The 17200-nt window shown below is 48.0% G+C and overlaps 1 protein-coding gene across 1 annotated transcript in view; it reads left to right on the top strand.

The window, feature by feature from the left end:
• Positions 1 to 17200, top strand: part of LOC139580562 (protein kinase C epsilon type-like) — a 168899-nt gene that overhangs the window by 67409 nt on the left and 84290 nt on the right. Inside the window, exons 3-7 of the mRNA XM_071409388.1 lie at positions 11030 to 11198; positions 13915 to 13949; positions 14115 to 14209; positions 14300 to 14429; positions 16686 to 16828. Of these exons, the coding sequence (XP_071265489.1) occupies positions 11030 to 11198; positions 13915 to 13949; positions 14115 to 14209; positions 14300 to 14429; positions 16686 to 16828 (572 nt within the window). The remainder of the gene's footprint in view (positions 1 to 11029; positions 11199 to 13914; positions 13950 to 14114; positions 14210 to 14299; positions 14430 to 16685; positions 16829 to 17200) is intronic.

Below are 17200 nucleotides of genomic sequence, written 5' to 3'. Positions count from 1 at the left end.
CGTGTGTGTGTGTGCCTGTGTGTGTGTGTGCCTGTGTGTGTGTGTGCCTGTGTGTGCGTGTGAGCGTGCCCCTGTGTGTGCACATCCCTGTGTGTGTAAACGTACACTACCGTTCAAAAGTTTGGGGTCACTTAGAAATGTCCTTGTTTTTGAGAGAAATATAAAAAAACACTCCTGTTTTCCAATGGCACGTTGTGTTAGCCAATGGCACGCTGTGTTAGCCAATGGCACGTTGTGTTAGCCAATGGCACGCTGTGTTAGCCAATGGCACGTTGTGTTAGCCAATGGCACGCTGTGTTAGCTAATAAGATCTTCAGTTTCTTGGCAATTTCTCACATGGAATAGCCTTCATTTCTCAGAACAAGAATAGACTGACGAGTTTCAGAAGAAAGTTCTTTGTTTCTATTTTTACCCTGTAATCGAACGCACAAATGCTGATCATTTTCTAATGATCAATTAGCCTTTTAAAATGATAAACTTGGATTAGCTAACACAACGTGCCATTGGAACACAGGAGTGATGGTTGCTGATAATAGGCCTCTGTACGCCTATGTAGATATTCCATAAAAAGATCTGCCGTTTCCAGCTACAATAGTCATTTACAACATTAACAATGTCTACACTGTATTTCTGATCAATTTTATGTTATTTTAATGGACAAAAAAGGCTTTTCTTTCAAAAACAAGGACATTTCTAAGTGACCCCAAACTTTTGAACGGTGGTGTATAGCTGCTCTGTTTTCTGTTCCTACTCTCACGTTCTTTCCTTTTCTCCTCTACTTCTCTGCTAGAGGTTGGTTGTATCTCAATTCAATTTCAATTTAAGGGGCTTTATTGGCATGGGAAAAATGTTTACATTGGCAAAGCAAGTGAAATAGATAATACAATAAACAAAAGTGAAATTAACAATACAAAATTAACAGTTAACATTACACTAACAAAAGTTCTAAAAGAATAAAGACATTTCAAATGTCATATTATGTCTCTATACAATGTTGTAATGACAGTTAAAGTGCAAATAGTTAAAGTACAAAAGGGAAAATAAATACAAATACATATAGGTTTGTTCTTCACTGGTAGCCCTTTTCTAGTGGCAACAGGTCACACATATTGCTGCTGTGATGGCACACTGTGGTATTTCACCCAGTAGATATGGGAGTTTATCAAAATTGGATTTGTTTTAGAATTCTTTGTGGGTCTGTGTAATCTGAGGGAAATATGTGTCTCTAATATGGTCATACATTTGGCAGGAGGTTAGGAAGTGCAGCTCAGTTTCCACCTCATTTTGTGGGTAGTCTCTCTCTCTCTCTCTCTCTCTCTCTCTCTCTCTCTCTCTCTCTCTCTCTCTCTCTCTCTCTCTCTCTCTCTCTCTCTCTCTCTCTCTCGCTCTCTCTCTCTCTCTCTCTCTCTCTCTCTCTCTCTCTCTCTCTCTCTCTCTCTCTGTCTCTCTCTCTCTCTCTGTCTCTCTCTCTCTCTCTGTCTCTCTCTCTCTCTCTCTCCCTGTCTCTCTCTCTCTCTCTCTCTCTCTCTCTCTCTCTCTCTCTCTCTCTCTCTCTCTGTGCTGTATAGAGTTAAGTGAGGAGAGGAGTGTGTGATTGATTAGCTTTAGGGGTCAATTTTGACTAAATCAAATTAGGTTAGGGTTAGGCAGACAGACAGACAGACAGACAGACAGACAGACAGGCAGGCAGACAGACAGACAGACAGACAGACAGGCAGGCAGGCAGACAGGCAGGCAGGCAGACAGGCAGGCAGGCAGACAGACAGACAGACAGACAGACAGACAGACAGACAGACAGACAGACAGACAGACAGACAGACAGACAGACAGACAGACAGACAGACAGACAGACAGACAGACAGACAGACAGGGATACAAGGCCTGATCTTGCAGCTCCACACAGTGGTCATATATGATACAACACCCTGGCACACTGAGGGGAGAGAGATATTTTTTCAACAATGGACATGACTTCATTGAGGCGCAGCTGTTGCTCCCAGTTACAGGTAAAATTGCACACAGCCTCAGTTGACCCCAGAAACCAAAATGTGCCAGTCAGTGTATTGTGTGCAGGGGGGCATGCAGACCTGGGGTCTTACTCAGCAGTAATACAACCAGCACTGTGCCGACACCTTAGGGTTGTGTCTGTCTGACAGTGAATCCCTCATATGGACCTAGATCCCACTGCTTTCACTCAGTGTTTTTTTCTGGGTCAGAGTGAACCACTAGACCTTTAGGTTATCTGAAAAGAACTGTGTGGCAGGGGGTTGTCACCTACCAGACCATGTGGCAGGGGGTTGTCACCTACCAGACCATGTGGCAGGGGGTTGTCACCTACCAGACCATGTGGCAGGGGGTTGTCACCTACCAGACCATGTTGGCAGGGGGTTGTCACCTACCAGACCATGTGGCAGGGGGCTGTCACCTACCAGACCATGTGTGTGTGTGTGTGTGTGTGTGTGTGTGTGTGTGTGTGTGTGTGTGTGTGTGTGTGTGTGTGTGTGTGCGTGCGTGTGCGTGTGCGTGTGTCCATGTACAAGTATGTGCTGTGTGCATACAGTAAATGTGTGAAGCTGTGTAAGAGAGAGAGAGAGAGAGAGAGAGAGAGAGAGAGAGAGAGAGAGAGAGAGAGAGAGAGAGAGAGAGAGAGAGAGAGACAGAGAGAGAGAGAGAGAGAGAGAGAGAGAGAGAGAGGGGTGCAGCTCTCTCCTGTGCAGCTCTCTGAGTGACCTTGTCTGCTGCCCTGGTGAGTAGGGCTGACAGGTCTCCAATATGGTTGCTCTGTGTCACAGCCTACACCGTCAATCCATTGATCCAGACCTCAGCAGCTACAGTACACTACATACACACTCACACTGGGACACTGGGAGAGAGCTCAATCACCAGCATGTCATATCCTGCATTCTTCTTAGTTAAGGTTGAATCAGTCACTGGTTAGCTAGGTAGCATATAGGCAATCCTATCCGGACGAGACAAATGTTTGATTACAAGTTTTCTGTGTGTGTGTGTGCGTGTGTGTGCGTGTGTGTGTGTGTGTGTGTGTGTGTGTGTGTGTGTGTGTGTGTGTGTGTGTGTGTGTGTGTGTGTGTGTGTGTGTGTGTGTGTGTGTGTGTGTGTGTGTGTGTGTGTGTGTGTGTGTGTGTGTGTGTGTGTGTGTGTGTGTGTGTGTGTGTGCGCGTGTGTGTGCGCGTGTGAGACAAGCCTGTTAATCACCTCTCCAGCGTCTGCATAGCGTTGAGGGAATTATCTGTGTTTATTCACCTCTGCGGAAGTACCACCATCTAGAGGTAGTCATGTGTAATTATAAACTGGGTGCTTCGATCCCTGAATGCTGATTGGCTGACAGCCGTGATATATCATGGGTATGACAAAACTGTTATTTTATTGCTCTAATTACGTTGGTAACCAATTTATAATAGCAATAAGGCACCTCAGGGGTTGTGATATATTGTCAATATACACTATACAGTGCATTCGGAAAGTATTCAGACCCCTTGACTTTAGGTTACAGCCTTATTCTAAAATTGATTAAATAGTTTTTCCCTCACCAGTCTGCACACAATACCCCATAATGACAAAGCAAAACCAGGATTTTTTAAATGTTTGCTAATTTATAAAATATAGAAAACTGAAATATCACATTTACATAAGTATTCAGATACACAGCCTTGAGTCTTCTTTGTTATGACGCTACAAGCTTGCCGAACCTGTATTTGGGGAGTTTCTCCCATTCTTCTCTGCAGATCCTCTCAAGCTCTGTCAGGTTGGATGGGGAGCATCGCTGCACAACTATTTTTAGGTCTCTCCAGAGATGTTTGATCGGGTTCAAGTCCGGGCTCTGGCTGGGCCACTCAAGGACATTCAGGGACTTGTCCTGAAGCCAATCCTGCGTTGTCTTAGCTGTGTGCTTAGGGTCGTTGTTCTGTTAGAAGGTGAACCTTCACCCCAGTCTGAGGTCCTGAGTGCTCTGGAGCAGGTTTTCATCAAGGATCTTTCTGTACTTTGCTACGTTCATCTTTCCCTCGATCCTGACTAGTCTCACAGTCCCTGCCGCTGAAAAACATCCCCACCGTATGATGCTGCCACCACCATGCTTCACCATAGGGTTGGTGCCAGGTTTCCTCCAGAGGTGATACTTGGCATTCAGGTCAAAGAGGTGGATCTTGGTTTCATCAGACCAGAGAGTATTGTTTCTCATGGTCTGAGAGTCTTTAGGTGCCTTTTGGCAAACTCCAAGCGGGCTGTCATATGCCTTTTATTAAGGAGTGCTTCCGTCTGGCCACTCTACCATAAAGGCCTGATTAATGGAGTGCTGCAGAGATGATTGTCCTTCTGGAAGCTTCTCCCATCTCCACAGAGGAACTCTAGTGCTCTGTCAGAGTGAACATCGGGTTCTTGGTCACCTCCCTGACCAAGGCCCTTACTCCCGATTGCTCAGTTTGGTCGTGCGGCCAGCTGTAGGAAGAGTCTTGGTGGTTCCAAACTTATTCCATTTAAGAATGATGGAGGCCACTGTGTTCTTGGGGACCTTCAATGCTGCAGAAATGTTTTGGTACCCTTTCCCAGATCTGTGCCCTGACACAATCCTGTCTCGGAGCTCTACGGACAATTCCTTCGACCTCATAGCTTGGTTTTTGCTCTGACAACTGTCAACTGGCACTGTCAACTGTGGGACCTTATATAGACAGGTGTGTGCTTTTCCAAATCATGTCCAATCATTTACCACAGGTGGACTCCAATCAGGTTGTAGAAACATCTCAAGGAGAATCAATGGAAACAGGATGCACCTGAACTCAATTTCGAGTCTCATAGCGAAGAGTCTGAATACTTATGTAAATAAGGTATTTCTGTTATATTTAATACATTTGCAAAAATGTCTAAAAACCTGTTTTTACTTCATCATTATGCGGTATAGTGTGTAGATTGCTGAGAAATGTTTTTTTAATACATTTTAGAATAAGGCTGTAACGTAACAAAATGTGGAAAAAGTCAAAGGGTCTGAATACTTTCCAAATGCACTATATGTACAAAAGTATGTGGACACCCCTTCAAATTAGTGGATTCGGCTATTTCAGCCACACCGTTGATGACAGGTGTATAAAATCGAGCACACAGCCATGCAAACTCCATAGACAAACATTGGCAGTAGAATAGCCTTACTGAAGAGCTCAGTGACTTTCAACGTGGCACCGTCATAGTGCCACCTTACCAACAAGTCAGTTCGTAAAATGTCTGCCCTGCTCGAGCTGCCCCGGTCAACTGTAAGTGCTGTTATTGTGAAGTGGAAACGTCTAGGGGCAACAACTGCTCAGCCACGAAGTATTAGGCCACACAAGCTAACAGAACGGGACCGCTGACTGCTGAAGCACGTAGTATGTAAAAATTGTTGCAAAACTGCCTCTGGAAGCAACGTCACCACAATAACTTTTTGTCGGGAGCTTCATGAATTGGGTTTCCATGGCCGAGCAGCCGAACACAAGCCTAAGATCACCATGCACAATGCCAAGCGTCGGCTGGAGTGGTGTAAAGCTCACTGGAGTGATGAATCACGCTTCACCATCTGGCAGTCCGACGAATGAATCTAGGTTTGACGGATGCCAGGGGAACGCTACCTGCACCAATGCATAGTGGCAACTGTAAAGTTTGGTGGAGGAGGAATAATGGTCTGGGACTGTTTTTTATGGTTCTGGCTAGGCCCCTTAGTTCCAGTGAAGGGAAATATTAACTCTACAGCATACAATGACATTGTAGACAATTTTGTGCTTCCAACTTTGTGGCAACAGTTTGGGAGAGGCCCTTTCCTGTTTCAGCATGACAATGCCCCTGTGTACAAAGCGAGGTTCATACAAAAATGGTTTGTCGAGATCGGTGTGTAAGAACTTGACTGGCCTGCACAGAGCCCTGACCTCAAACCCATCGAACACCTTTGGGATGAATTGAATCGCTGACTGCGAGCCAGGCCTAGTCGCCCAACATCAGTGCCCGACCTGCTCTTGTGGCTGAATGGAAGCAAGTCCCCTCAACAATGTTCCAACATCTAGTGGAAAGCCTTCCCAGAAGAGTGGAGGCTGTTATAGCAGCAAAGGGGGGACCAACTCCATATTCAAGCCCATGATTTTGGAATTAGTGTAACGGCTGTCCTCGCTGACAGAAGGAGAGGACCAAAACGCAGAGTGGTTAGTGTTCATTATTTAATGAAAGTCAACAAAACACTTCAAAATACAAAACAACCAAGACAAAACCGAAACAGTCCTGTGTGGCACAAACACTGACACAGGAACAAACACCCACAAACACACACGTGAAACCCCGGCTGCCTAAGTATGATTCTCAATCAGGGACAACGATTGACAGCTGCCTCTGATTGAGAATCATACCAGGCCGAACGCACAAAACCCCAACATAGAAAACAACACATAGACAACCCACCCAACTCACGCCCTGACCATACTAAATAAATACAAAACAAGAGAAAACAGGTCAGGAACGTGACATAACCCCCCCCCCCCTCAAGGTGCGAACTCCGGGCGCACCCCCTAAAACTCTAGGGGAGGGTCTGGGTGGGCGTCTGTCCGCGGTGGCGGCTCTGGCGCGGGACGTGGACCCCACCTTAACAATGTCTTTGTCCGCCTCCTTACTCGCCCCCGTGGCCTCCTCCTAACAACCACCCCCCATGTCAATCCCACTATACCAAAGGGCAGCACCGGACTGAGGGGCAGCACCGGACTGAGGGGCAGATCCTGGCTGGCTGGCTCTGGCGGATCCTGGCTGGCTGGCTCTGGCGGGTCCTGGCTGGCCGGCTCTGGCGGATACTGGCTGGACAGCTCTGGCTGGTCCTGGCTGGACAGCTCTGGCTGGTCCTGGCTGGACGGCTCTGGCGGATCCTGGCTGGACGGCTCTGGCGGATCCTGTCCGGCCGACGGCACTGGCTGCTCCTGTCCGGCCGACGGCACTGGCTGCTCCTCTCCGGCGGACGGCACTGGCTGCTCCTGTCCGGCGGACGGCACTGGCTGCTCCTGTCCGGCGGACGGCACTGGCTGCTCCTGTCCGGCGGACGGCACTGGCTGCTCCTGTCCGGCGGACGGCACTGGCTGCTCCTGTCCGGCGGACGGCTCTGGCTGCTCCTGTCCGGCGGACGGCTCTGGCTGCTCCTGTCCGGCGGACGGCTCTGGCTGCTCCTGTCTGGCGGACGGCTCTGGCTGCTCCTGTCCGGCGGACGGCTCTGACGGCTCGGGACAGACGGGCAGCTCTGACGGCTCGGGACAGACGGGCAGCTCTGACGGCTCGGGACAGACGGGCAGCTCTGACGGCTCGGGACAGACGGGCAGCTCTGACGGCTCGGGGCAGACGGGCAGTTCTGACGGCTCGGGGCAGACGGGCAGTTCTGACGGCTCGGGGCAGACGGGCAGCTCAGACAGCGCTGGGCAGGCAGGCAGTTCAGACAGCGCTGGGCAGGCAGGCAGTTCAGACTCTGGCTGCGCTGTAGAGGAGGAAGGCTCTGACAGCGCTGGACAGGTGGGAGCAACTGGAGAAAGAAAATGGAGAGACAGCCTGGTGCGGGGGGCTGCCACCGGAGGACTGGTACGTGGAGGTGGCACCGGAATTACCGGACCGTGAAGGAGGACACGCGCTCTTGAGCACCGAGCCTGCCCAACCTTACCAGGTTGAATGGTCCCCGTAGCCCTGCCAGTGCGGCGAGGTGGAATAGCCCGCACTGGGCTATGCTGGCGAACCGGGGACACCATTTGTAATGCTGGTGCCATGTACGCCGGCCCGAGGAGACGCACTGGAGACCAGATGCGTTGGGCCGGCTTCATGACACCCGGCTCGATGCCCAACCTAGCCCTACCAGTGCAGCGAGGTGGAATAGCCCGCACTGGGCTAAGCACGCGTACTGGGGACACCGTGCGCTCCACCGCATAACACAGTGTCTGACCAGTACGACGCCCTCTCACTCCACGGTAAGCACGGGGAGTTGGCTCAGGTCTCCTACTCGGCTTTGCCACACTCCGCGTGTGCCCCCCCCCAAGAAATGTTTGGGTCTGACTCTCGGGCTTCCGTGCTAGCCGCGTACCTTCATACCGCCGGTTCCTCTCTCCGGTTGCCTCTGCTCTCCGAGCTGCCTCCAGCTGTTCCCATGGGAGGCGATCCTTTCCAGCCAGGATCTCCTCCCATGTGTAGCAACCCTTGCCGTCCAAAACGTCCAATTCTCCTTTTTGCGCTGCTGCTGCTGCTGTCCTTTTCCACTCCGCTTGGTCCTTTGGCGGTGGGTGTTTCTGTAACGGCTGTCCTCGCTGACAGAAGGAGAGGACCAAAACGCAGAGTGGTTAGTGTTCATTATTTAATGATAGTCAACAAAACACTTCAAAATACAAAACAACCAAGACAAAACCGAAACAGTCCTGTGTGGCACAAACACTGACACAGGAACAAACACCCACAAACTCACACGTGAAACCCCGGCTGCCTAAGTATGATTCTCAATCAGGGACAACGATTGACAGCTGCCTCTGATTGAGAATCATACCAGGCCGAACGCACAAAACCCCAACATAGAAAACAACACATAGACAACCCACCCAACTCACGCCCTGACCATACTAAATAAATACAAAACAAGAGAAAACAGGTCAGGAACGTGACAATTAGATGTTCGACAAGCAGGTATCCACCCACTTTTGGTCATGTAGTGTACCACGGCTAAGGGCTGTGTCCAGGCACACTCTTAGGCGTCGTGCCTAAGAACGTGGTATATTGGCCATATACCACACCCCCTCGGGCCTTGTTGCTTAAATGACACCCCTGCAGCACTGGACATTCCCTCCCAGCTTTAAGGTGTTTGGAGTAGCACTAGACTGTTCCATTCCCTCCCAGCTAGGGTGTTTGGAGTAGCACTAGACTGTTCCATTCCCTCCCAGCTGTATGGGGGTTGGAGTAGCACTAGACTGTTCCATTCCCTCCCAGCTGTATGGGGGTTGGAGTAGCACTAGACTGTTCCATTCCCTCCCAGCTTTAAGGTGTTTGGAGTAGCACTAGACTGTTCCATTCCCTCCCAGCTTTAAGGTGTTTGGAGTAGCACTAGACTGTTCCATTCCCTCCCAGCTAGGGTGTTTGGAGTAGCACTAGACTGTTCCATTCCCTCCCAGCTGTATGGGGGTTGGAGTAGCACTAGACTGTTCCATTCCCTCCCAGCTGTATGGGGGTTGGAGTAGCACTAGACTGTTCCATTCCCTCCCAGCTAGGGTGTTTGGAGTAGCACTAGACTGTTCCATTCCCTCCCAGCTGTATGGGGGTTGGAGTAGCACTAGACTGTTCCATTCCCTCCCAGCTGTATGGGGGTTGGAGTAGCACTAGACTGTTCCATTCCCTCCCAGCTAGGGTGTTTGGAGTAGCACTAGACTGTTCCATTCCCTCCCATCTGTATGGGGGTTGGAGTAGCACTAGACTGTTCCATTCCCTCCCAGCTGTATGGGGGTTGGAGTAGCACTAGACTGTTCCATTCCCTCCCAGCTGTATGGTGTTTGGAGTAGCACTAGACTGTTCCATTCCCTCCCAGCTGTATGGGGGTTGGAGTAGCACTAGACTGTTCCATTCCCTCCCAGCTGTATGGGGGTTGGAGTAGCACTAGACTGTTCCATTCCCTCCCAGCTTTAAGGTGTTTGGAGTAGCACTAGACTGTTCCATTCCCTCCCAGCTTTAAGGTGTTTGGAGTAGCACTAGACTGTTCCATTCCCTCCCAGCTGTATGGGGGTTGGAGTAGCACTAGACTGTTCCATTCCCTCCCAGCTGTATGGGGGTTGGAGTAGCACTAGACTGTTCCATTCCCTCCCAGCTGTATGGTGTTTGGAGTAGCACTAGACTGTTCCATTCCCTCCCAGCTGTATGGGGGTTGGAGTAGCACTAGACTGTTCCATTCCCTCCCAGCTGTATGGGGGTTGGAGTAGCACTAGACTGTTCCATTCCCTCCCAGCTTTAAGGTGTTTGGAGTAGCACTAGACTGTTCCATTCCCTCCCAGCTTTAAGGTGTTTGGAGTAGCACTAGACTGTTCCATTCCCTCCCAGCTGTATGGGGGTTGGAGTAGCACTAGACTGTTCCATTCCCTCCCAGCTGTATGGGGGTTGGAGTAGCACTAGACTGTTCCATTCCCTCCCAGCTGTATGGGGGTTGGAGTAGCACTAGACTGTTCCATTCCCTCCCAGCTGTATGGGGGTTGGAGTAGCACTAGACTGTTCCATTCCCTCCCAGCTTAGGGTGTTTGGAGTAGCACTAGACTGTTCCATTCCCTCCCAGCTTTAAGGTGTTTGGAGTAGCACTAGACTGTTCCATTCCCTCCCAGCTGTATGGGGGTTGGAGTAGCACTAGACTGTTCCATTCCCTCCCAGCTGTATGGGGGTTGGAGTAGCACTAGACTGTTCCATTCCCTCCCAGCTGTATGGGGGTTGGAGTAGCACTAGACTGTTCCATTCCCTCCCAGCTGTATGGGGGTTGGAGTAGCACTAGACTGTTCCATTCCCTCCCAGCTAGGGTGTTTGGAGTAGCACTAGACTGTTCCATTCCCTCCCAGCTGTATGGGGGTTGGAGTAGCACTAGATTGTTCCATTCCCTCCCAGCTGTATGGGGGTTGGAGTAGCACTAGACTGTTCCATTCCCTCCCAGCTAGGGTGTTTGGAGTAGCACTAGACTGTTCCATTCCCTCCCAGCTAGGGTGTTTGGAGTAGCACTAGACTGTTCCATTCCCTCCCAGCTGTATGGGGGTTGGAGTAGCACTAGACTGTTCCATTCCCTCCCAGCTGTATGGGGGTTGGAGTAGCACTAGACTGTTCCATTCCCTCCCAGCTGTATGGGGGTTGGAGTAGCACTGTGGAGAATCATACTACTGGCAGACTCTTCACCAATGTGAAATAATTCATCAGCCTCCTTCTTGTGGCATTCTGTTGTGTACCAGTTGATACATTAAAGAGGAAGTCATGTGTTTCCCATGTTACAATCTTATGATTCCTTGGTTTTGCTAATAATGTGTTTCTCCAGCTCCAGGCTCCAGTGAGAATGCAGAGGAGCGTGTGTTTCGGGAGCGCATGCGGCCAAGGAAGAGGCAGGGTGCCGTACGAAGGAGGGTCCATCAGGTCAACGGACACAAGTTCATGGCCACATACCTACGACAGCCTACCTACTGCTCCCACTGCAGAGATTTTATATGGTGAGAGACACACACACACCTACCTATGTTAGCCTGTAGATACTGTATATGGTGAGAGACACACACACACACCTACCTACGTCAGCTTATAGAGACTTTATATGCGTGGTCATGGACGGTCGGCGCTCTTGTCTGTCAGTGTTGCCATGGAGACAATGGGAAAAGCCCCTAGGCTAGCCATTACAGTGTGACAGTGGAAGCTTTATGCTGGAGAGTCCAGCTGGTTCTCTGCTCCCCGATGGCACCAAGCTACATGCACCAAGCACGCATCTGTAGTACAAGCTGACAATTCCTGCTTCCCAGGGCTTATGACCTAACAGATCACTGTAGAGCACACAGAGTCCTAGTGTCTTAAAGCTGTGAGAAGAGTCTGATCTGAACTGGGAACAGTGCCTGCCTACAGGTTGATGTTACTTTTAACAGTATCTCATTGATACAACATGAGTCTTGATGGTAGTGCACAATAGTCTTTCTCTCACTGACAAGTGCCTCCAGTTCTCTGATGAACTTTGAAACACAGAGTGTCGCTGTCAAAAGGTCCCTAACTGACTGCAGGATACTGTCGCATTTTCAGAAGCTCCCATTTCCCCCTGAGACTTACCCCACACCATTGTGTCGTCAGTGTTTATGTTCATGTAAGCTCTAGTGTTATTTTTGGGGAACTGTGTTTCCATCAGGAGTGTGACACAAAAGACTTGTGAAAAGCAGAATCAACAACCTCTGCATCATTAAGACAGTTGCTTTGTGAGAAGGTGTTTGCCGTGGAAGTTGTTAACCCATGTTCACAGTTAGCCATTTTTCTGTAAATGCCAGCTAAAAAGACCCAGTTTCCAGGGCCTTGGCTCCAAGTCAGAGCAGGTCAGCTGAGGCCATTGCCCAGTGAGACACTGGAGATGGTCCATGGAGGTGGAAACAAAAAAGTCTGAGCCTTTTTGGTAAAACACTGCGGTAAGTCTCAGGTGGAAATTTGCCATAAGTGTAACAGGGGGGTAATGGTGTGACGTGTCTCCCTGACAGAGGTGATAAAGAGTGTTAGCACACAGCTGTGGCTATTTCAGGCCCAGCCTCTCCATCTTCCCTCCACCCCCTCCTCCCCCTCTCACACCCCGACTCAGCCATAAAATATGGCCACATTGCCACAGTGACAGCTCTGCTAAAGGTGGCAGAACACACTGCTATGGCTCAGGAACCTGACATGTAGCACCTAGCACTGTACCTGATGAACTTATTAAATTAGACTGAGAGGCACAGTCTGTAAGAATTCCTGCTGTTCAATGGTTCAATTTCAATTAAAGTCGCACTCCAGTCTGCATTTATAACCTGATTTACTTAGCAAAAGGCACATCTCAATTGGTGGTCCAGGTATCCTCATGACATGGCACTAGTGGGGGGGTGGGCCTTTCCTTTCCTTTTGTTCTCTATAGAGCCCCACGGTGGAGGTGTCATAATATCCATAACATTTATTGGTCAAACATGGAAATGGTTCCAATCGGTTTTCCACCATACATTTTATCCATTGTGGATTTTAGAAACACTTAAAATAAGGGCTGTGTTTCATGTAGTCTTACCCTGGCATGACATTTTGATAACCATGTAAATCTCTCTCGGACAAGGTGACTTTTATCAATATATTCGGCTCTATTTACTCTCAGATTCGAAAATCCTAATTAGCATCAAAGTAGACATCATGCAAGACTACAAATCCCTGCAATCTCCTGCACGTCATCTCTAGCTGACACCTTTGCTAACAGGTATTGTGTCAATTTAAAATGTGCGCAAGACAGTTTACAGAATTGTCCATTTAAAGAAATGTAGCCAATTTATTTAATACTAAATGTAGCTAGCTTTAGATAGTTAATCCAGAGATACTTACTATTGCCTCTTTTCGGCAGTCTCGTCCAGATCATCATGGCATTTGTAGTTCTTTATGATAGCCACATTAGCAGCTAATTACCATTTATTTTGGGGGTGTAAATACAGGTGAATATATTGATTAAAGTAGTCTTGTCCTCGAGAAATGTACACGATTATCAAAACATCACGCCAGGATAAGCCTACACGAAACACAGCCCTTATTTTAAGTGTTTCTAAAATCCCTTATGGGAAAAATGAATGGTGGACAAACGATTGGAACCATTTCCTTGTTTGACCGCTAGGTTTAATGGGTATTATGACTCATACTGTGGTACTCTATTGTTTCTCCATTGTTCCCCCAAGCAAGGGGGGAGGCCGATGACATCAGAGGGCACCATTGACCAACTCCCTGAATGGCCGACTACATAAAGTTTGCACTTGTGTCTAAAAAAACTAAATTCTGCTCAAAACATATTTTTTTACCTTCAAGTGTGTCCACATTACTGTATTTATACGTGGGATATTGTTTTTCAACAGGAAAAGGGAGAAATAGCTTTAATTACAGTATACTTGAAGCACAGTCAGGCTGTTGAAATAACAGATTGTGCCTTCAATCAGAAACATGAAAAAAATGTATGTGAATGTGACAAAGCTGCGAGGGTCTTCAAATATAGCAAGTTTGAAACGTTTTAAATTGGGTCAGGAAATATTTATTTTGGATCCAAACATATTCACTTCATTCTAAGCAATACCTTACAATTCCACTGATAATATAATACACACATAATAATGTTCCATTTTGAATCTGACTGTATGTTGCATTGAGTGAACCGTCAGTGAGACTATGTATCTATCTCAACAGGGGTGTGATCGGGAAACAGGGCTACCAGTGTCAAGGTGATATAGCTACTTTCTCTCTCCTTACTGACAGTTTCTCTGTGTGACATCTATCTGCACACCAATATGTATTCCTATCACTCTATACGTAATAGGGCCTTTAGTGATAAGTCAACTAACGTGTTGAAATGAAAGTGAATGACTGAGTTGTCTGGTGTCTCCTAGTGTGCACGTGTGTAGTCCATAAGCGCTGCCACGAGCTCATCATCACAAAGTGTGCTGGGATGAAGAAAGACAAAGAGGACACTACACCAGAGGAGGTAGGCATCTCCACATATTAGTTATTATGAGGTGAATCAATCTAGGGGTGTGACTGTGTTATCGTCAGTGCTCTTTGTCTCCCCCTGCAGGTTGGATCCCAGCGGTTCAGCGTTAATATGCCTCATAAGTTTGGTATTCACAACTTCAAAGTCCTAACCTTCTGTGACCACTGTGGATCACTACTGTGGGGACTGCTCAGACAAGGGCTGCAATGCAAAGGTATGCCAGCACACAAGCACACACACAGGCAAACGCACAAACACACACACACACACACACACACACACACACACACACACACACACACACACACACACACACACACACACACACACACACACACACTGACATATATAAACAAATGCACTACTACTCACTACTAATCATGGACATTGAAACTATAGTGGTGTGCAATAACATTATGTGCGACGCTCAGGGACCTTGGACATTAAGGGGACGTGTAGGATTGAGTATAGGATATGCATGTGTATATGTATGTATATTTATATATACGGTGCATTCGGAAAGTATTCAGACCCCTTGACTTTTCCCACATTGTGTTATGTTACAGCCTTACTCTATAATGAATTCATTTTTTAACCTCATCAGTCTACACACAATACCACATAATGACAAAGGTAAAACAAGTTTTTTTTTTTTTTGCAAATGTATAAAAAAATTAAAATCGAAATATCACATTTACATAAGTATTCAGACCCAATACTCTGTACTTTGTTGAAGCACCTTTGGCAGCGATTACAGCCTCGAGTCTTCTTGGGTATGACACTACAAGCTTGGCATACCTGTATTTGGGGAGTTTCTCCCATTTTTCTCTGCAGATCCTCTCAAGCTCTGTCAGGTTGGATGGTAAGGATCGCTGCATAGCTATTTTCAGGTCTCCAGAGATCGGGTTCGAGATCAAGTTCGTTCGGGTTCAGGAACGGGTTCTGGCTGGGCTACTCAAGGACATTCAGAGACTTGTCCCAAAGCCTCTCCTGCGTTGTCTTGGCTGTGTGCTTTGGGTCGTTGTCCTGTTGGAAGTTGAACGTTCGCCCAAGTCTGAGGTCCTGAGTGCTCTGGAGCAGGTTTTCATCAAGGATCTCTCTGTACTTTGCTCCGTTCATCTTTCACTCGATCCTGACTAGTTTCCCAGTCCCTGCCGCAGAAAAATATCCCCACAGCATGATGCTGCCACCACCAGGCTTCACCATAGGGTTGGTGCTAGGTTTCCTCCAGACGTGACGCTTTCCGTTCACGCCAAGGACTTCAATCTTGGTTTCATCAGCCCTGAGAGTCCTTTAGGTGCCTAATGACAAACTCCAAGTGGGCTGTCATGTACCTTTTACTGAGGAGTGGCTTCCGTCTGGCCACTCTACCATAAAGGCTTGATTGGTGGAGTGCTGCAGAGATGGTTGTCCTTCTGGAAGGTTGTCCTATCTCCACAGAGGAATTCTAGAGCTCTGTCAGAGTGACCATCGGGTTCTTGGTCACCTCCCTGACCAAGGCCCTTCTCCCCTGATTGCTCAGTTTGGCAGAGCAGAGTCTTGGTGGTTCCATACTTCTTCCAGGCCACTGTGTTCTTGGGGACTTTCAATGCTGTAGAAATGTTTTAGTACCCTTCCCCAGATCTGTGCCTTGACACAATCGTGTCTCGGAGTTCTACGGACAATTCCTTCGACCTCATGGCTTGGTTTTTGCTCTGACATGCACTGTCAACTGTGGGATCTTATATAGACAGGTGTGTGCCTTTCCAAATCATGTCCAACCAATTTACCACAGGTGGACTCCAATCAAGTTGTAGTAACATCTCATGGTCAGCTCATTTCTATTTTTGTGTTTTTATTAATTTGCAAACATTTCTAAAAACCTGTTTTCACTTTGTCGTTATGGGGTATTGTGTGTTGATTGATGAAGAAAACATTTAATTTAATCCATTTTAGAATAAGGCTGTAAAATAACAAAATGTGGAAAAGTCAAGGGGTCTGAATACGTTACGAATGCACTGTATGTGTATATATATATATATATATATAAAATATATGTGAGATTGGAAATGATGCAGACAATTACATTGATGGAAGCTACAATCTATCTGCAATATGAAAGCTGATCTACCCCCCCACCAACAACAAAAAATTATAATTAAAAAAGATTGAATATAGGAGGGACAGCTATGTAATGTGGAAGGAAGGGGTAAGAGTCCTTAAGCTGTCATTCTTGTTTTGTTTTTTCATGAATGTGAATGTTTGATGTTATGTCTGGTCTTTGCCAATGCCATGTCATTTCACAGTGCATTTTCTTGTACGTAAAGTAAATATCTGTGAAAATCAAACAATAAAGAAATCTAATCTAACATACGTACATTCTCACAACATTTGGTACTTGTCAAGAAGATTGTGATGCAGTCCAATAGCATGGATTCTCTCTGTTTGCAAGGTGAATGTGCATGTGGTGTAACCATGGTCTCTTTCTCAGTCTGCAAGGTGAATGTACACAGACGCTGTGAAAGTAACGTGGCCCCTAACTGTGGGGTGGACGCGAGGGGAATTGCCAAGGTTCTGTCTGACCTGGGGGTCACACCAGATAAGATCTCCAGCAGTGCCCAGAGGAGGAAAAAGGTCAGAGAAACCGCCATGAGCAAGGGGCACTTCCAGGGTCAGGCGGCACTGCCTTGGGCAGGAGCGAGGAGCAGGGGCATGGGGCAGGGGCGAGAGAAAGGGGTATGGGCAAGGAGCAGGGGTTTGGGGCAGGGGCGAAGGGTAGGGGTATGGGTATGGGCAAGGAGCAGGGGTATGGGCGAGGAGCAGGGGTATGGGTAGGTGTATGGGCAAAGAGCAGGGGTATGGGTAGGTGTATGGGTAGGGGCGAGGGGCAGGGGTATGGGTATGGGCAAGGAGCAGGGGTATGGGCGAGGAGCAGGGGTATGGGTAGGGGCGAGGGGTATGGGTATGGGTATGGGCAAGGAGCAGGGGTATGGGCGAGGAGCAGGG

This window comes from Salvelinus alpinus, chromosome 7 (genome assembly GCF_045679555.1).
Source record: "Salvelinus alpinus chromosome 7, SLU_Salpinus.1, whole genome shotgun sequence".
Taxonomy (NCBI): domain Eukaryota; kingdom Metazoa; phylum Chordata; class Actinopteri; order Salmoniformes; family Salmonidae; genus Salvelinus; species Salvelinus alpinus.
This window is presented reverse-complemented; position numbering and strand designations above follow the sequence as displayed.